This window comes from Gracilinanus agilis, chromosome 2 (genome assembly GCF_016433145.1).
Source record: "Gracilinanus agilis isolate LMUSP501 chromosome 2, AgileGrace, whole genome shotgun sequence".
NCBI classification, from domain to species: Eukaryota; Metazoa; Chordata; class Mammalia; order Didelphimorphia; family Didelphidae; genus Gracilinanus; species Gracilinanus agilis.
The window spans coordinates 661,149,024-661,169,682 of record NC_058131.1 but is presented as its reverse complement, the minus strand read 5'-3'; the positions used below and the strand labels follow the sequence as shown (position 1 = coordinate 661,169,682).

General features: G+C 43.8%; 1 protein-coding gene across 1 annotated transcript in view; it reads right to left on the bottom strand.

Annotated features, from left to right (window-relative positions):
• Positions 1-1,159: 1,159 nt before the first annotated feature.
• LOC123234324 (rap1 GTPase-GDP dissociation stimulator 1-like) overlaps positions 1,160-20,659 on the bottom strand; it is a 76,014-nt gene continuing 56,514 nt past the window's right edge. The window contains exons 5-12 of the mRNA XM_044660236.1: positions 20,369-20,512; positions 17,735-17,866; positions 16,584-16,718; positions 9,780-9,905; positions 8,635-8,774; positions 4,740-4,866; positions 2,717-2,845; positions 1,160-1,311 (exon numbers count right to left, since the gene is read on the bottom strand). Coding sequence (XP_044516171.1) covers positions 1,160-1,311; positions 2,717-2,845; positions 4,740-4,866; positions 8,635-8,774; positions 9,780-9,905; positions 16,584-16,718; positions 17,735-17,866; positions 20,369-20,512 — 1,085 coding nt within the window. The remainder of the gene's footprint in view (positions 1,312-2,716; positions 2,846-4,739; positions 4,867-8,634; positions 8,775-9,779; positions 9,906-16,583; positions 16,719-17,734; positions 17,867-20,368; positions 20,513-20,659) is intronic.

Below are 20,659 nucleotides of genomic sequence, written 5' to 3'. Positions count from 1 at the left end.
ATATTTAGCATTAGAATTATAATTCATCTAGTCCAGCTTTTCTTCCTTTAAGTGACTTGCTAGACAGGCAATAAGGGCAGAGCTGGGATTTGAACCTAGATCCACTGATGACAAGTCCAGCATTCTTTCCATTGCACCAGGAGGATAGGGCAGACATCTTACCAGTAAGATTACTTAAATCCAGTGGAAGCTGGCAGTTCATAGACCTCCTCCCTTGATTGACCCTTAGCCTCTTATATAGAATTTTGCTTTTTTGTAAGACCAACCAGCTCTCCCAAGGAATATGTTTTTATTATATATAAAAAATTTTTTAAGTGCTTTGGGGGGATGTAGCAGGATGATGGTTCAACAGTTTCCAAGGTGAGGGACAGTTGTTGGGATGGCCACAAGCTCAGAAATTGCCAAAGTGGAGATTGTACCCCAGAGACCAATTCCTTTTTGGATTTTCCAAAGGTTTGGCTAAAAAAGGTCTTGCCCATTTGGTGAGAGTGGAGGACTGAGAACTAGAGAACATTGACATGGTATTCTGGAACTTGAGTTACCAAAATAGACTGGTGCAATTTGCAAAAATAACTCTCTGAGTGCCAAAACAATGCCACACTGCCTCTGTGGTGGGCTCACAATGCTTTATGTATAGTAGTCACTCGAATATTCCTTGAATGAATGACCCTCCAGGGTGAGGAGATCTCTAGCCATTCTTTCAGCACCACTTTAATGATACTTTACAAATTAGACCTCCTGTGGAAATCGTTCCCTAGAACCTCTAGGGCTGGCTTCCAGCCTGGTTCAGAGAAGACAATCAATGGGAAGGGCTGGTTGGATGGTATCTGCTTGGTGATGGGGCATGAAAAGGAACATGGCTCACACTGAGGAGTTCCTCCAGGGTACCAGCTTAGAGGGATCACTCAGATCAGAGGGGAGGATAAGTTTGCACAAGGCAGGCGACTGAACATCCCCAATTTTGGCATGAAAATCACAATGCTGCTGGGTGCTACCACCTAGAATGTCAGCGTGCTGCTTGGCATCCAAGGATGTGGGTACTCTGGGCTCCCCCCTCACGTGTGGGGAAGAGATGGCAAGAAGAGTAGGTTTTTTATCTATTGCAAAGAGCAACCTCCTAAGGAGGCCTGGTCATAAAGAGAAGGAGGAATACCAGCACTTAGGGGAAAAAGAGACCCGAGTCCTGGGTATCACTTTTCAGGATCTGAAGGGCAGCGATGGCCTGTTTGACCACGTTGGCATTGCTGTGGTTGCAGAGGTTCTCTAGTGTGTCTTGGATTTTGGCTTCTTCTACTTGCTTCCTCAAGTCACCTAATGATATTAAAAGAACAGAATATCAGTAAAGTGGATTCACAGTAGCCCTTTGTGTGGCACTTGGGAGCTAAGCTCCTGTCGGCATCTCCTATCTGGTAGTAAATCCTGGTCAGTGCTACTCTTCCTATAGGGCTAACCAGATTTATTCTGTTCAACAATTAGAGAAATGTGACTTTCATCAGACTTACAAATACTTATCAAACATTAATATTCAGGATGCTTTTTTTCCCTTGAGGTTTTGGCCCTCCTGTGTCTAGTCTAGAATTATGAAAAAAAGTTTCATTATCTACTCAAAGGAATAGGATGTCCCAAGAGAATGTTTGAATCACTTATAAACCAAGGCTACCAAAGTTTTGTCACGCAGATTTTTTTCTCTCCAAACTCCTGATTCTACTGGGCTTTTCCTCCTTACTATCCATGCTGCTTTCTTTTCTATCCCATGTTCTACTCCATCCTGGACTTTTTTCTCTTGCTCCCTGTCTGGATAGTGCATTTTGGGCTTTATTTTTTCCCCTGCCTCATCCCATTGGGAAAAAGTTGGACCTCAACACTCAGAGCCTTTTTTTTCTTTCTTTCCTGGTACCTCAGGTGACTGCAAAGCTGGATGCTATGGAGGAGAGAGGGGGAAATCATTTTGTCTTTTGAACTGGTTTTACAAATGAGGGGGTTCCTCGGTTTTTTCAAATGGCCTACAAAAGCTTGGAAGACATCTTAATTTAGTTGGAGTGGAGACAAAAAGCAGAAAGGGAAGTAGATGAGGAAATCGAGACTGCCAGGCTAGATGCTGGTATTTTGTTTTCTTGATTGGAAAAGGGAGCATGTATGGGTCTCTAATATAGGTGTGAGCACTGGTCACAGAGTTTCTATGAAACGGTCTCTTGAAATCTAAAGTCTGAACAACAAAAATACCAAAAACAGGAGAGAGGAGGGAACATAAAAGAAGGTGTAAAGAAATAATGGGGTAGGATTTTTTATTTCACTTCTGAAGGCTTCTTTCTGCTAAGCATCAGTGAGAAGAATGGGTAGAGAAATGGTTTAAAAGAAAATCTTACTTTCTACCTTAGAATGAAATGATTCTAAGGCAGAAGACAGTAAAGGCTAGGCAATGGGGGTTAAGTGACTTGTCCAGGGTGACACAGCTAGGAAATATCTGAGGCCAAGTTTGAACCCAGGACCTCCCATCTCTAAACCTGACTCAATCCACTGAGCCCACCTAGCTGCTCTACCGCCCAATGACTTTTTGAGCCAGAACAGCACTGTTTCTATTAGGGGTGCTTGTTTTACACCTTTCACAAGATGAACTGTGGCACCTTTCCCAGGGCTGTCTGATAGCTGGAGTCTAAGAACCTGATTTTTCTTCTTTTTGTAGACATGGGAATGGTGTAGTGGGTGGGCTATTTACCTGAACCCAGGAGGCTGCACAAGAGGCCCAAGGACTTATACTTCACTTCTGGGCTTGTCATTTCATCTTCAAGGAGCTTCTGTAAATTTGATACCAATTGGGATTCTTTAAATGCATCTTTGATAATTTCTGCAGAGAAAGAAGTGATAAGTTGAAAGTTCTCTTTGAAGACTTCTCTGTGCTATGAATCTGACTGAACTGTCCCTGGGGATTTAGCCACTTTCTGAGTTATAACAGGAAAGCTTGGAAAACAAGGAAAGTTTCTATCCTTCACTCTAGACTTTTAATGGGGTTCTCCTGCAAGTAATGTAAAGGAAAGCCACTTCAATGAGAAAGTTCCAAGGCAGGAACTAATGGAAGCCCCAGAAAACAAGAGGCCAAGGGGTCATATATCTAGAATTGGAAGGGTCATTGAGGCCCAATATGGCATGGTGGAATTGCATGCAATTTGGAATAGGGTGATTTATGTTCAAATTTTGGCTTTGCCATTTCCTATCTTTATGGCCTTGGGCAAGTCACGACACTTCATTTCATCTCAGTTGCCTTATCTAAAAGGAGAGTGTTGGATTTGATCTCAGTGATCCCTTCCAGTTCTAAATGTATGAGATCATCTCATCCTACTCCCCTCATTCTATGGGTAAAGAGCTGAAGCCTGGAGAGATGGAAAGATTTATCCAAGATTACTTAGGGAGTAGATGGGGGAGCCAAGATGGGAGCCTAACAAGATGGATCTTCTGAATCTAGGTCGAGAATGTTCTCAACTTTACGAGGGTGAGGGATCAAGGGAATTGGGGTCAGGCCAAAGCCTAGAATGGTTGTTCAGAATTATAAGTTAAAGATGAAAGAGGAGTTTATGAACAAAGACACGGAGGCTCTATGGCAGAGCCACTAGGTTTTTTCACTCCCAGTCTAAGACTCCTTCCATTATGCCATGGTCAAGTAGAAAACATTTATATCATGTTTTAAACATGAGTTATCTCCTTTGAGCCTTATATCAACCTGAGGAGAGAAGTGCTATTATTTTATAATTGAGGGAACCGAGTCTTGCCCAGAGACACCTGGCTGCTAGGAGGATCTGAACTCTGCTCAATGCCAAGTTTAGCACTCTATTCACTACACCCCTTAGAAACTGGGCTGTGGCCCACTTCACTGAGCATGCATATTCTTATTTCCTTTAAGGGAAGAGGTATGAGTACACACTCGGATCCAGCTTGGGTAGGATTCCATATCATGCCACCAAGGGATAGAAGGATGGTCTAATGATCCTCTTGGATGGAAGGATGTCTAATGATCCTCTGGGTTGGAGGGTTGGTCTAATGATCCTCTGGGATGGAGTGTTGGTCTAAAGATCCTCTGGGTTGGAGTGTTGGTCTAAAGATCCTCTGGGTTGGAGGATTGGTCTAATGATCTTCTTGGATGGAAGGATGGTCTAATGATCCTCTGGGATGGAGGGTTGGTCTAATGATCCTCTGGGATGGAGGGTTGGTCTAATGATCCTCTGGGATGGAGGGTTGGTTTAATGATCCTCTGAAGTCCTTGTCTGGGGTTGTGTAATGTTGCCTTCTCTGAACAATATCAATGACCAACCCTCCATCCCAGAGGATCATTAGATCATCCTTCCATCCAAGAAGATCATTAGACCAATCCTCCAACCCAGAGGATCATTAAACCAATCCTCCAGCCCAGAGGATCTTTAGACCAACACTCCATCACAGAGGATCATTAGACCAACCCTCCATCCCAGAGGGCACACAGATTCCTAAAGTAAGTCTAGTGTCATGTTTGTATCATAGTAGGTGCTTAACAAATGCTAGGTGAATATAAAGGGACTAAATAAACTGTGTCTCTGGTTCTGAAGGAAAAAACAAAAATTCAGAGTATGGACTTCCTGCTGTTCTTGCCTGGGCAGCTGAGTGAATTTCTCATCCTTGTCTGCTTTTTTTTTTTTAAATTGAAAAACCTCCCTGATGATTGACAGGACACAGCTGGGACTTATCAACCCATGTGCACTTTGATGTACTACCTAAATTAACAGCCGATGCGATGGCCAGTGCTATCAGAGCTTCATTCTGCATGATAGCGTGCTCACTGGTTGTCATGGAAACGAGGTGTTTCATTCCCCGGGCTTCCTGAATGGCCCTCACTACTTCCTGTTGGAGAAAAGAGAAATGTTTGCTTCAGAAAAAGGGTTGTAACTGAGGACCCCTGGAAGGGAAGTGGGGTTAGAGCAAATGAGGGAGGGAGAGGACCCAATAATAAAATAATAAAAATAGTGGCTTTGGACCATATAGAATCTCAGAGTTGGGATGTGGACCTTAGAGGGTTTCTGGTTTAACCTCCTTCTCTAGATTGCATCCTTTGACAGCTGTCATCCAGCTTATGTTGAGACATTTTATTATCCATTTGGAAAAGTTCTCAGATACTAATCCCAAACCTGCCTCCATCTTAGTGCCTGCCTTCCCACTCAATTCATCCCAGGAGACCTCCAACTTCAATTTAAGCTTATAGATCAAGAGCTAGACTGGATCTCAGAAACCATCAGGTCCAACTGTCTCGATTTTAAAGACGAGACAACTGAATCAGAGTTCAAACGACATGGCCAAGGTCACATAGGATCAGAGGCAGGATTTGAAAACTGATCTCTGTTTTCAAGTCACTTTGTCCATCTTTTAAAATATTTGTGTAACAAAAAAGTATTCATTGCTGTAACTGTTGTTCAAGATTGGGGCATGGGTGCCCCTGAGCCAGTCAGGACGGCAGAGATGGCTTGTCCAGTGGCTCGTGACATACGTGGTCTTACTGATCACCTGTGGTTGTGAGTGGAAGTGGTAGAACACCTGGTGGGTGGATCCAATAAGGCTAGTCCTTCCACCTGACATTGTAAAGGGTGCTAAAGACAGTATTGATACTCTACACGCCATATGCCTAACCTAGCATCCCTTTTCTGGACATGCCAACTTCCTTGGAGGAAATGGTTTCAAGACTTCTGGTCCTGATCATCTTCCAGTTTTGTCAGTGTGAAATCTGACAATAAAAAAATGGGATACACTGAACTGAACACAACACTCTTGATGTAGCTTGGGAATCTAATGGTAGAATGGCCCAGGATATTCTAATGGAAGTCTGAAATTCCCAGGCTACAATGGAGCCCAGGATATATATACACAAGCTTCTTAACATGAGTTCCAGAGAGTCAGTGTGTGTGTGTGTGTGTGTGTGTGTGTATAATCTCCTGGGCTCCATAATCTTTTAATATTTGGATATTTTAATATAAGTAATTTCACTTGGAATTTCCTATATTTAATTTTATCTATAGTTTGTTTAAGTATATGGGACATGTACATTTTAATTTTATGAATTTAATTTTATATTCAATTAAAACATTCTACCTTCATCAGATGAACTTGAGGACAGGGGCTGTCTTTTGCCTCTTTTAGTATCTCCAGTGTTTAGCATAGTCTTTGGCACATAGTAGATGCTTAATAAATGTTTGTTGACTGAATAACTCTCATTCTGAGGAGTTGTTAGGCTTTGCCAGACTACTAAAGAGGTCCATTTCACAAAAATGATTAAGAAACCTTGGATTAAATGATGATTAGAGAGCACTTTAAGATTTGCCAAGGGCTTTATAGGCATGATATTGTTTGCTTCTCATAATAACTTTGTGAAATAGTTTTAGAAAATATGATTATTTCCCCTTGACAGATGAGGAATCATGAGGCTTCAAGAGATTAAGTGACTTGCCCATGCTCAAACAGTATTTTTTGGATGTGGGATTTGAAGCCAAGAGTCCTTGATACCAAAACCAGAATTTAATCCACTATACTACTCTGCTTCTAAAGAAAATACAGGATCGGGGCAGCCAGGTGGCTCAGTGGATTGAGAGCCAGGACTGGAGATGGGAAGTCCCAGGTTCAAATTTGGCCTCAGACACTTCCTAGCTGTATGAACCCAGGCAAGTCTCTTAACCCCCATTGTCTAGCCCTTACTCTTCTTTTGCCTTTGAATCAATATCTGATATTGATTCTAAGACAGAAGGTAAGGGTGTTTACAAAGGAAAAATAGAAAATAGAGTATCATTGAAATACATCTGATTAAGCCCTGTCTCCTGTTCCTGCTCTCTTGAAATACAGAGGCTACCCAGGGTCTGTGATAAAACAAAAACAAAAATACCTCTGAGCTCGTGTTTCAAAGGCAGAGTGATTTATATACCCAGGAGCCAACACACTCTGCAATGAAAGACAGTTGTGGCTTCCTGCCGATAGCATGCTTTAATTAAACATTTCCCTAGCCCCAAGTATTTCCAGGATGCTTTGCAATAATTAATTAACTATTGACTTCAACAGACCCAGCCTGTATAACAATGATTAGTGCTTAACTTTCTTCCAAGTTGTGTCATCATTCCTCAGAAATGTCCCTGAGAGGAAAGGTTGGCAGAGAATCTTTGCCACTGCTGTAAAGGTGGGAAAATCGAGGCCCTAAGTGGTGATCTAACTTTCTATGGACAGTAAGCAAGGTGGTAATGGGCATGAGAGTGGAACTCATGTGGTAGAGTGGATTGAAATGCTGAATTTGGAGTTAAGAAAATGTGTATTTGAATCCTGCCTCTGAGACTACATCAATGACTCTGGGCAAGCCACTTATCCTCTCTGGGTCTCAGTTTCCTTATGTGTAAAATAAGACTGTTGGACTAGGTGATCTCTAAGGTCTCTTCAAGTTCTAGGTCTATACTCTTATGAGTCTATCTCTTGTGACTCCTGATCCTCAGCTCTATCATTGGCGTAGGGCAAAAGCTGTGGTGTGGAAAAGATCAGCTGGACAAAGAAATGGATGTGTTGAGAGGAAGGCGAGCTTTCAATAAATTTGTAACTTGAAGTTTTTTCATCTAAAATGAAAAAAATTTTTTTCTTTTGTGGGGTGGGGAGCACAGAGGATCATTGTAGTCCTTATTCCTTCAAGAATTAGGAAACAAAGTGAGACTAGAAGAGGCGTTCTCCAGCAGAAGGACCCTCGAGGTGGTAGCAAAATCAGAAGATTGCTAGTTGAGGTTTGGGGATGATTTTACTAAAGGGAGGCTACAAGGGGCTGTTTGGGGGAAAGATGCACTCTTTATCTCAAGTTAGTGGCAAGGGGTGAAGCCCCCTTAACACCATGATAATTATAGCTAGGATTAAAGGCTATTGAAAGGTTCTTAGAGATCTAGTCCAATCCCCACATTTTGTACATGGAGAGCCTTGGAGGAATGAGAATATCAAAATGGGAACTCAGGAAAGACATGATGGGTTTCATGTATTGGAGGGCTGTCATCAGAAGAAGTGATTAAAGTTATGGCTCTAAAATCAGAAAAGAGCTCGAGCTGGAAGGCCATCATCTAGTCCAATGCCCTCATTTTACAGATGAGGAAACTGAGGTCAGAGGAATTATTAAGTGGTTTGTCCAGGTCATATAGTGAATTTCAGAGGCAGGCTTTGAAACCAGGTTCTCTGACTAGAAAACAGTGCTCTTTCTATGGTACCATTCTGGGTTAGATTTGTTCTGTTTGGTCCAAGAGTGAAAACTTAGGAACAATAATGGGCGGAAATTGTCAAAAGGTAAATTTAAGTTTGATGTAAGGGGAGGGGGAACTTCCTAATAATTAGAACTATCTGAAAATGGAATGACTAGCCTTGGAAGACATTGAGTTCCTCTTCTGTGGAGGTCTTGAAGCAGAGGCTGAATGAACATTAGTTTTGTAGGTGGTAGTAGGGATTCTTTCTCCAGATATGGCTGCTGAGGTCCTTTCCATATCCATGGGCTGCTGTCCCACATGACCTCAGGGAAATGAAGGATCCAGCATCCAGCTGGAACTTGGGATAGTTTTTGATAGTTCCCCTTTCACCCCTCCTCCCAGCTCTGCTATTTTTCTGGCTCCCCCTCACCTGGGACTTGCTGTGCCTCAGCAATGAAGCTAGCAGGCGGTTGGCTTCCCCTTGGACACCTGCGTGCTCCTTGGCCTCACACCACTGTACTAGTCGGTTCAGCAGAGCTGGGTCCTGCCCAAGGATTTCTGCGGCTTCCACTGGCAAAGCAAAGACTACAAGTTGTAGGTGACTCGGGGCACCTGGGACTGGCCAAGGATGGACCTGCCCAAAGCCACCCTGGGGGACATATCCCAGGTGGTTCTTCATCCCAGGTTATTGGTGTTGTCAAGCTTGGCAGGCAGTTTCTACTCATGCTGTATTTCCTTGGGCCCAAAATTGAGAGCCAGAAGTTATCACTAAAGCTGTATGTTCGCATTCCAAGTTCCTGTTATTAAATAGAGGCCAAAAATTTTTGCCTCTTCCCCCTTCTGCCCATCCTCCTCCCCTAATTCGCTCTCACTGCTCTCCCACCCAACCCAACTGTTCGTCTGCCAGACTAATGAATTTACACTAGATAATACAATTAACTAATTTAGCAGGAACTTGTTAAGAGACACATGTTCAGGAAAATGTTAATGTTCCCCTGCCAAGCTAATTAAGGTCAATGACTGCTCTGGGTAGGTAAAACATGAGGCAATTAAAGGTGGAAAGACTATTCGTTTCTTCCTATAGTTGGAAGAGTTCAACTTTGAGATAGATTTTGGAGCATCTGAGGTATTCTACTAAGAAGTGGTTGGTTTTGATATTGGCTGGGAATGTTCCAACTGGCTGTTTTGGGGTGATGTTGAGGCAGAATAGAACGCCTTCAGTTTACAAGTCCCCTCAGGGGTTGGCTGCCTTAGGTACTGAAGTTCTACCTAATCTCTTGTTGGACCTATATTAATAACATAAACCTCTTAGGCTGAGTGACAGTTTAAATGCATCTGGAGACCTGCACTTCATTAATGCTTTCATATCCCCATGAACCTTAGCAAAAGAGGCCACAAAAGCTTGTAGAAAATTCCCAGAAAGGATAACCAACCCAGGCTTGGATACCTTCGATACTCAGTTTTATTATCCCTTTTGATGCCTCCTGAATCTTTTGGAATGGGCAGGAGCAGGCACTACAGTCTCCTTCCCTCCTTGTATAGGTCAGGAGCCAGTGAGGCTCAACTACCCTCTACCTTGGCCATCCAGCAACATTCGAAGTGTTCCCAGGAGTTTAAATTGCACTGGGGGCATCTCAGACCTCAGCAACATCTGGATACGCTCAGCCACACCTTCTTCCAGCATCTGCACTTTGTTGATCACTGGAAAAGAGAATGGCAGGGAGAGATCCCAACAGATTTTCTTACTGCTTGTCTGTTTCCCTCAGAACTCTCCAAACTGGAGAGTTGGGTGCCAAGATTATCACGGGAACTCCCTTTGGCCAGCAAGGCTTGAGACTAACATTTAGGTTGAGCCCCTTCTGAGCACAGCTTTGATGGGCAAGGGCGGTGTTTCATCCAAGAAACCCTTATTAAGTCTCTACTATATGCCAGACATCTTGGCATAGTGGAGACAAGGCTGGGATCAAAGTCAAGAAGTCCTGGATTTCAAGCCCAAACTTGGACACATACTGGCTGTGTGACTCTGGACACTATGTAACATAGTGCCCCAAGTGACTCTCTGAGACTAGAAGCTGAAGAGAAGATTCCTATCTGCTTTGGTCAAGGGACATTTTTTTTTTAAATTAAAAAAAATTTTTTAAGCTCTTAACTTCTGTGTATTGGCTCCTAGGTGGAAGCGTGGTAAGGGTGGGCAATGGGGGTCAAGTGACTTGCCCAGGGTCACACAGCTGGGAAGTGTCTAAGGCCAGATTTGAACCTAGGACCTCCCGTCTCTAGGTCTGACTCTCAATCCACTGAGCTACCCAGTTGCCCCTCAAGGGACATTTTCAACAGGAGCTCCCTTTACTGATATAATCACAAATTTTAAAAAAAGTGCTAGATGCTAGACACTAGGCTGGAACAAAAAAATACATCAGTCCCTGGCCTCAAGAAGCTTATAGTCTATACGAGGAAAACAAAATATGTACCAATACATATATATTTCTCTTTCGCTATTTCTCTCTGTCTCTTTGTCTGTTCTGTCTCTCCATCTCTCTGTGTTTGTCTCTGTCTCTGTCTCTCTGTCTCTGTCTCTCTCTCTGCCTCTCTCTGTCTCTGTCTCTGTCTCTCTCTGTCTCTCTGTCTCTCTGTCTCTCTCTCTCTCTCTCTCTCTCTCTCTCTCTCTCTCTCTCTCTATTTATATATATATATGCATACACACACACACACACACACACACACACACACACACACACACACAAGCATTTTGGGATTGAAAGAGCGCCCAAAGCTGAAGGATCTAGAAAGATGATAAGTACTTGACCCTGGAAAGATGTAGGGTTTCTAAGAGGCAGTGGTGAAAAGGAAAAACTTGGGCATGGGGGATAGCTTGCAAAGTGCTTTATATACATTATTTCATTTGATGCTCATTATAGCCCTTTCAGGTGGGTACTAATCATTATCAGCCCTATTTTACAGATGAGGAAGCTGAGGCATAGAGTGGTTAAGTGTCTTGCCACACTGCCAGTAAGTGTTTATGAGAGGATTTGAACTCAAGTCTTCCTGACTCCAAATCCCTTGCCCTATTCATTGTGTCACCTAGCTGCCTAGACACTCATAGCATGTTTAAGTAGAAAGGAAACATTCATTTCCCTCATTTTACAAATGAGGAATCTGGGACCACAGAGAGGTCTAGAGAACTACTAACTATGGCCACAGAAAGTCAGCGGCAGGGATAGGGAACTGCGAAATGTTATGTTTCTTTGCCCATGTGTGCCCTGTCTCCCCCATCAACACTGAGAATCCCCTGAGCAAAAAGCCTTCCTTTCAGCTCTCCCCAACCCCCTTAATGATCTATATCTGTTGAGTGAGCTCTTCATGGACCCATTTTTAGAACCTCCATTGTCCTGGGCCCAGGTGTTTCCTTCCTGGCTGCTCTTGGTTTTGTCTTAGCTCATGTTCTTTTTTCCTGGAGAATCAGCATTAAATAGTGTTTCCCCTCTCGGGCTCCTAGGCCCCCTTGGCTATCTGAGAAGCCGAGACCAGCGATGAATGATCCCTTGGTCCTTGTGGACCATGGCTAGAACCTGGTTCCCTCCCTTTTGCAGCCCAGCATCCCTGGGCGGCTGCCCTGGAATTTAGATCAATTAAAAGCACTTCTTGTGGGCTTCTGTCAGCCTCCATATAGAGCTAATTGATTTAGTTTTATTCTCAGTTCAATTCTGTGTTGAGCTTTCATCTCTTTTCCCTTTCAAAGTGGGAAGGGGATGGGGGAGGCAGGCAGTGCAGGTTCCAAGCCTAGGGCTGACTCCAAGGCTCAGCAGGGGCTGTCCTGCTGACACCTTTCCTGGTTTTGATGTTTGCTGTTAAGGTGAAGCCCAGGAAGGCATCCTCTCTCCCTCCTTCTCTGCTAAGTGACTCAGAGCTCTTGTTGTGTTAGTCTGTTTCTTTTTTGAAGTTTCCAGGTCCTGTAATTAGTTTGTCCCCCCCCCCCCCCAGGCATCCTGTGGAAAAGAGAGATTTCTGTTCCCCTCCTTTCCTTTCTCTCTGTCTGCTTCTTGCCTGGGAGTGTTCAGAGGAGGAGTGGGTGGAACAGAGACATTTTTATCTCCTTCCAGGGCATCTCAGCTGTTTTCTGAACCCAGGATGCCCTCTGCTTGCCTATGGCCCTCTAGAGGTTGTGTGTGGCCATTTGCCAGGCACTCATTCAGAGCATTTGCCCGGTACTGTTATTGCCAATCAGTCTCCCCAGCGCTACCTCCTACGCTCCCCCTTTTTTGCTCCATCATTCGCCCCACCACCACTTTATTTCCTCCGATGCACACCTGATCGTGTCTCTCCATGGCTTCAAGTCCTTCAGAGACTTCCTACTGGCTTCCAAGTGAAGTTTAAACTCCTGACATTCAGGTTATTCAGTGCCCTCTGCCAGCTTGTACCTCTCCTGCACTCCCCGCTTGAGTGCTTGCTCCCCTGTGCACACACCTGACATCCCCTGTCTCTCTGCCTTTGCTCGTGCTCTGTCCCCACCTCTTGTGCTTGACTCTTGAAATCCTAACTTTCAAGGAAGGCTTCTTCTGGGAAATCTCCCCCATTCCTGCTTCAGAATTTGCATCACGTTGCCCTACAGAGTCCTTTTTGAATGATTTACACGCGTTTGTCATAGACCTCTTTTTAGATCATAGGGTCCATGGGGCGAGGGCAGTATCATCCCTAAAATGTGTATTTCCCCCCCAGAGGGCCCTTTGATACAGTAGGCATAGACTGAGTGTTGGCCAAGATTAAAACTACTAAAATTGGAGAGATTTTACTGATAGGAGAGAACTGTATAAAGGCTCAAAAGATTTTGTTTTGTAACTCAGGGCAGGAGACTCCCCCATCCCTCCCTGGCAGAGGCAGCCCTGGACCACTAGGAGTTAGAAAGCCCGGGTTCTAGTCTGGCCCTGCCCTGGCCTGGGTAAACCACTTAGTCTCATTTGGAGGCAGCCTGCATCTTTCTCATCTCAACTGGGATAATCCCAGCTGTCCTAACCGGCGCACAGCCTTCAGTGAGGACCTCAAGAGGAATCACTTTGGCAACATCTAAAGAACTTTATGCCTAAATGAGATGCCACTGTTTTGTATAATTTATTAATGTGTGGAAGGGTAGTTCAAGGCCTCTAGCAAAAAGGATGATATTGGGGGCAACTAAGTAGCTCAGTGTAATTGAGAGGCCAGGTTCAGAGATGGGAGATCCTGGGTTCAAATCTGGCTTTAGATACTTCCTAGCTGTGTGACCTTGGGCAAGTCACTTAAACTCCATTGCCTAGCCCTCTTCTGCCTTGGAACCAATATACAATATTGATTCTGAGATAAAAGGGAAGGATTTTTTTTTTAAAAAAGGATGATATTTGTAAATAATTAGCATGGTGCCTGGCACATTTGTGGTAGTACAGTTGTTTTTCATTTATGTCTGACTTTGTGACCCCATTTGGGGTTTTCTTGGCAAAGATACTGGAGTGGTTTGCCATTTCCTTCTTCAGCTCATTTGACAGAGGAGGAAACTGAGGAAAAAGACTTGCCCAGGGTCATGCAGCTACCAAGTATCTGAGGTCAGATTTGAACACAGAATGATGAGTCTTCCTGCCTCCAGCTCCAGTGCTTTATTCACTATGATGTCTGCTCCATGGTGGCCACTTCATAAATGCCTGTTTCCTTCCCTCCTTTCCTCTAACACCTTGGGAGGGGAGCTTGGCTTACAGGTAGAGTCTTGAACTTGGGGTAAAGATTTAATTCTATTACTGCCTTAGATAGGGGCTTTGGGATCCTGTGCAAATCACTCAGTCTTTCAGACTTGGTTTTTACATCCCCTAAAATGGAGATGATACTAATATTTGCTCTACTTACCTTGCAAGGATGTTAGGAAGAAAGCTCCATTCAATCCTTCAATCGCTATATTAATAGCATATCTATAGGGTATGCAACAGAGACATTGAGGGGTCCTTAGTGCATCATCTAGGGGCAGCTAGCCATGGAGAGAGCACAGGGTCTGGAGGAAGGGAGACTCATCTTCCAGAGTTCAAATGGGGACTCAGATACTTAATAGCTATGTGACCTTGGGCAAGTCACTTAACCCTGTTTGCCTCAGTTTTCTCATCTATCAGATGAGCTGGAGAAGGAAATGGCAAACCATTCTAGTATCTCTGCTAGAAAAACCCCAAATGGAGTTGCAAAGAGTTGGACTTGACTGAAAAATCACTGAACAACAATGACTGAAAGTGTATAATCAAAGATATATTAAAGAGCCTGAAGGGTCTTCTATTTTTGAACCCCTCATTTAATGAAAGATCTGAGGGAGGCTCTGAGGGTTGGAGAGAACCTTATTGATGGAGGTGGGGCAAGGTTTGAGTCTAAAGGGTCCAATCCTGGCCGAGATTTGGACACCCTCCAGGAAATCCAGCAGCTTCCTAAAACATGGGTATCTGGAATTGAGCACAGTATTCCAGATGTGGCTGACCAAGGGAGACTCCAGTAAGAGTATCCCCTCCTGTTCTTGGAGGCTGCATCCTCTCTCGGGCAGCCCAAGATGATGGGGGCTTTCTCAGCTGTCATAGCCAACTCCCGTGTCTCTTCATGAGGAGGTAAGGCAGCCAGCTTCTCTGCTGAGACATAAGATTGGTCCAGCAGCTGCTGTTTTAATCATCAGGATATTTTAAACCTTGTTGTAGTTCAGGGCTAAGTATTAATATAAGTTTTCTTTTTCTTTGACACCTTTACCTTCTGCCTTCAAATCAATATTGTGTATCGGTTCCAAGGCAGGAGAGCAGCAAGGGCTAGGCAACGGGGGTCAAGTGACTTGTCCAGGGTCACATAGCTAGGAAGCATCAGAGACAAGATATGAACCCAGGACTTCCCTTTTCTAGGCTTGGCTCTCCATCCTGAGCCACCTAGTTGCCTCCCTCACCATTCCCTTTTGAATTCAAGAGATCTAATTTCTGACATCTTGGAGGAAGGAGGACCTGGAGTTAGAGGACCTCAGTTCAAATCCTTTCCCTGACTGGTGTGACGTAGGACAAGATATTTAGTCTCCCTGAGTGTCAGTGTCCTCGTCTGTAAAATCCCTATAGATAGTCTCCGAGTTGCTGCTATGATCTTAGTTTAGGCATTTGCCTCCATGGGGCTTGGCCTCCTTTATCTTTATTATCGTCCCAAAGAGCACATACTCTCTGAAACCAATTTTTTTTCATTTTCATTACTTTATAGATATCTCAATTTTATTCTGAATCCCCTTATTATCAAAGCACTTCATAATAATGGGTGATGTGTGAAGTACCCCCTTGAGAAGGAAGGAAGGACAGATGGAATGAAGGAGACAAGGACAGAGAATGAAAACAAGAGAGATTATAAAGCTTCGAAATTCTTCCATTAGAGATTCATTCCTTTGAGCTAAATATAAATTCTCCTGGGGGAAGTAATATACTAAATTTTTATTAAGTCCTGGAGTCGGGAGATTGTGGGTTTAAATCTGGCCTTAGATACTTCTTAGCTGTGTGACCCTGGGCAAGTCACTTAACCCCCTCTACATAGCCCTTACTGCTTTTCTGCCTCAGGAACAGATACTTGTATTGAATCTAAAAAAGGGGGGGGCAGCTGGGTAGCTCAGTGGATTGAGAGTCAAGCCTAGAGATGGGAATTCCTAGGTTCAATTCTGACCTCAGACACTTCCCAGCTGTGTGACCCTGGGCAAGTCACTTGACCCCCATTACCACTCTTCCACCTAGGAGCCAATACACAGAACTTAAGGGTTTAAAAAAAAAGAAAAAAAAGAACAACTTTTATCAGTTATTAGCTGTGAAGTACTGTGATGCTGAAAAAAATCCTTATGATGAAAGTGATGATGATGACAATGATGATAATCCTTTATCCTTACCAGCAGCATTTCATTCTATTCACAACACATGCATGTGGATGGAGCCCAGAACTTAAGAAAGACCTACATTGAAGTCAGATACTAATTCAACCGTGAGACTGTGGACAAGTCAATTCACCTCTCTCAGCCTCAGTTTCTTCATCTGCAAAATGGGAATAATGATAATAGCATCTCCGTCACAGGGTTGTTGTAAGGTTCAAATGAGTAAACATTTGTGGAGCAATTTGCAAACTTTAGAGCCTTTTACTAGGTATGATTATCCCACTTGATTCTCCCATCACCTCTAAGGAGGGATAGAACAGTAATTACTATTCTGATTTGCAGATGAGGAAAGTGAGGCTTAGGGGAAATGATTTGTTTGGATAGTGACTGCACTAGGACTTGAGCACAGGGCTGACTTCCAGTCTACTGGTCTTTGGCCATTGCACTTGGCGTAGGTATATGTCCTCTAGTTTTATCTCCAATGGCACCGAGGCATGGAGGAGGGTCCCTACCAGGGATGGCGAGGTTCCGGAGGGCGCTGAGGGCTGCGTGTTGCACCGTCACATCACCCTCTTCCACGTGCTTTTCCAGGACATCCAGGAGCTGGTGCACTATACCCAGCTGTACCATCTTCACGCAATTGTTGTCTGCAAGAGCAGAGAACATGAGTCAGTTAATCAATAAGCATCTATTAAAGATCTTCTATGTGCCAGGCTCTGGGCTAAGGGTCGGGAGAACAAAAAGAGACAGAAGACAAAAGCCTGTCCTCAAGGAGCTCACAGTCTCATAAGGGAGAGAATAAACAAACAAATATATCTAAATAAGGATAAACAGGAAATTATTAAGGAAGGCAAGGCATGAGAATTAGAAGAGGCTGGGAAAGGGTTCCTTTTAAAAAATGATGGCAAATGAACTCCCTTTCTTCCTTATACAGAGTATAATTCAACAAATATTTATTAAGTTCTCTCTTTTCCTGGACACTGCACCAGTGCTAAATGTTGGGGGAGATATTAAAAAAAATAGAAAAATATCTCTATCCTTATGAAACTTATTGTTTAGTTATAGAATATTGTCAGGGTTCCATGACAAGGAACCAAGGTCCTATTACCTTTAGCATACTATATTCTCTCTCTCTCTCTCTCTCTCTCTCTCTCTCTCTCTCTCTCTCTCTCTCTCTCTCTCCCTCCCCCCTACCCCCCCAAATCCTTACCTTGGGGGCATCTGGGTGGCTCAGTGGATTTAGAGTCCTGCCCAGAGCCAGGAGGACTTCCATCCAAATCTGACCTCAGACACTTTCTAGTTGTGTGACCCTGGGCAAATCACTTATCCCATATTGCCTAGCCCTTACCATTCCTCTGCCTTGGACCCAATACCCAGTATTGATTCTAAGATGGAAGTAAAAGGTTTTATTATTTTTTTAAAAGGGTCCTTGGCACTCTGCCCCATTCACTATTTTTTGCATTTCTCATGTACACTAACCCACTAACATTTATCCTTCTAGTAAAATGTATACTCCATGAGAACAGGAATTGTCTCACTTTTGTATCTGTGTCTCTACTAACCCGTGCAGTGCCACAAACTTAGTAGGTCCTTAATAAATGTTTATGAGCTTATGATTGCTGTTTCTGGAGCTCATATGTCAGCACTCTTTGGGCAGCCTTACCATTCCTGGCAAAGTTGGCCACAGCCAGGGCACCAGTCAGCTGCAGCTGGGCATTCTGGGACATAAGCCAGTTACTGATCTTCTGGTAGATGAGGCCAGTTCCATTAGCAAACAGTTTCTGCATGGACTCATCTGCAAAGGGAAGAGGTGACAGGGAAGGAGTTGTAGGAGCCACAGCCAGCGGTATCTGCTCACAGACTAGAAGGTCTCAGAGCTGGCAAAGCGCCTTGTCTCATGGTCTAAAATTTCTGAACTGAAAGGAGGGTGGTAAGGGGAGAGGGCACAGAGTTTATTTCAAGGGAGGCCTTTTTTCCCTTCATCATCACCATACTCATACACTGCCTGCCAGTAGCTCAACTTCATATTTGCTGGCTTCCTTTAAAAAATCCATTCATTTATGTTAAATGATATTATAAACTTACCATTGAACATTAAAACAACCATTTAACAACTATTTCTATGTAAACTGATGATAATTTCAATGAATAAGATGTCACAACAATTTGTCAAATATCGCCTCCAAGTCTTCAGGGTTCTTGGTTTGTCTACTGTTTCTCATTCAATTTTTTTCTTTTCTTTTTTTAAAATTAATTTTCATTCCTATATTCTCTCCCTTACCTGTCTCTCTTCTTCAACCAATTGAGAAGCCAAGCAGAACAAAGTACATTATAAATATGTATAGTCATACAACACAAATTCCTGTTGCTTTCTTCCATTTCATAGTCTAGAGAAAGATGACCCACACAACATTGTGGACCCAATAAATTATCTTAATTTTCTATCAATGACTTGTTTCCTTAGATAAGGTAAAAAAAGAATTTGGGGGTAGGGCAGCTAGGTGGCTCAGTGGATTGGGAGCCAGGCCTAGAGATGAGAGATATTTTTTAGCTGTGTGACCCTAGGCAAGTCACTTTACCTCCATTGCCTAGCCTTTACCACTTTTCTACCTTGGAACCAATATACGGTATTGGTTCTAAGGTGGAAGGTAAGGTTTTTTTAAAAAATAAAAAAATAAATTTTGGTACTAATAGAGGTCTCTATGTTTGGGAAATGCTAATCTAGTGAAAAGAACTGACCAAGGAGTCAGAAGATATGGGATTTGGTCTAAATTCTGCCTCAAGCTTCCCCAGTGCCTGGGCAAGTCATATTACTTCTCTGGGTCTCCATTTCTGAATCTGTTGAATAGGCATAATGACTTCTCTCCTTCCTTTACTGATATATTGTGAAGACCAAAGAGATCATGGATGCTTTGAAAAGTAGAAAACCCCAAAAGAACATGAGATGAATTTAATGCCATTAGGATGCTGACTGAAAGAGCAAAAGGGGAAGATTCATCGTGTAGAGTAAGGTGGGACAATGGATCTTATTTATCTAAGAAATCAGCATCTTCCCTCCCAGGACTAGGAGTGTTGGAAGGAAAGCCTCCTAATGAGGACATAGGCTTGGAATATTGGGGCAAATGGACAAGAGACATCACACAATCATAGAATGAATGTCAGGGGTAAAGGGGTCTTTAGAGATCATTTAGTCTGTCCCTCTGCCTTGACCCCATTTTCCCAATGAAAAACAAGACTCAGAAACATAAACGTCCAAGGTTACATAGTAAATCAATGGATGAAATCAGGACTGGACAGACAGACCTTGGGAGTACATTGCTGTGTCCGCTTTCTTTGGAAGTCCTGCTTTAGTAGCTAGACAATAGCTAGAAGGTTTAGCCGGGTAAGTGGGGAAAGCTTTAAGCAATGGGGTGTAGAGACAAATCCACGAGTGCTTCATCTCTTTTCTTGCTGCCCTGTCTGTCCCAAGGCCACTGGTGACCTGCTCCAGGCCCTCGCTAGCTGAGCAGATTCCTCCTCCTAAATAAATGCTCTCGCAGAAGGTAAGACACTTGGTGGCTCCAAAGAGAATGAATGATTTTACTCTTCCTCATGGCCCTGGGTTTGAATACAGCAAATCGTGACCCATCCCTGTGGCCCTGTTAGCCTTATCCTCATTTTCCTCTGGTTATGGGGGAGCTCAGGGCTGGAGGAGATGTTGGAGCTCTCCAAGGTTTCTTTGGGCAAAACTGAAATCAGGGACACGTTTATTCCGCTTCTCCTCCTTCACCTTTTAAAAATTCCTCCCAGGTCCCAGTCTCTCCTGTTAGGGAAGCCAGGGATGTAAGACATTTGTTCGAGTTGAGAAATACATTGTATTATTTAGAAAAAAATTTTTTTGGAGGGGGGAGGCTAAGGGTCTGGAGGAGGGCATGAGAATAATGTTAGAACCAAAGGAATAAAAGGTAGAATTTCAGGCCTCATACTCCCCTCTTCCCCCAGTTGGAAGGTAATGGGGAGGAGAGATCTTTTGGAGTTTGTTTCTGTCTAAACCAGACAGCTTGGCTAAAACTTGAGAAGAACCAGGCAGGGAGACCCTTAGGAGCATTGTTGCGTCTGAATGTGTATAAGGGGAGGAATAATCTGCCCATTCCCCAGAGTGGAATCTGACCCAGAAACAGAGCAGAGAGTACAAAACGGCATACATGGGCCATCAGCAGATGGCTTCTCCCGGCTCCCTGGCTGGGTGGGGAGAGCGTGGCATGGAAGCCCGGACTCCTTTGGCTCCTGCAAGCCCTGGTCCGGCCTCGTCCCTTACCTCCCAGGAGCAGAGAGATGACAAGGTCAGAGATGGTCTTCAGGATGCCGATGGCCTCGAGCTCTGGGTTGTCCTGGGCTTTCTGCAGCAGCTCCACAAGGGCACTCTGAACATCTGCTTCCACCAACTGTAACTTCAGGGCATCTGCAGAGGTGATGAGAGAGAGAGAGAGAGAGAGAGAGAGAGAGAGAGAGAGAGAGAGAGAGAGAGAGAAGAGTAGAGAAGAGAGAGAGAGAGAGAGAGAGAAAAGAGAGAGAAGAGAGAGAAGAGAGACAGAAAAGAGAGAGACAG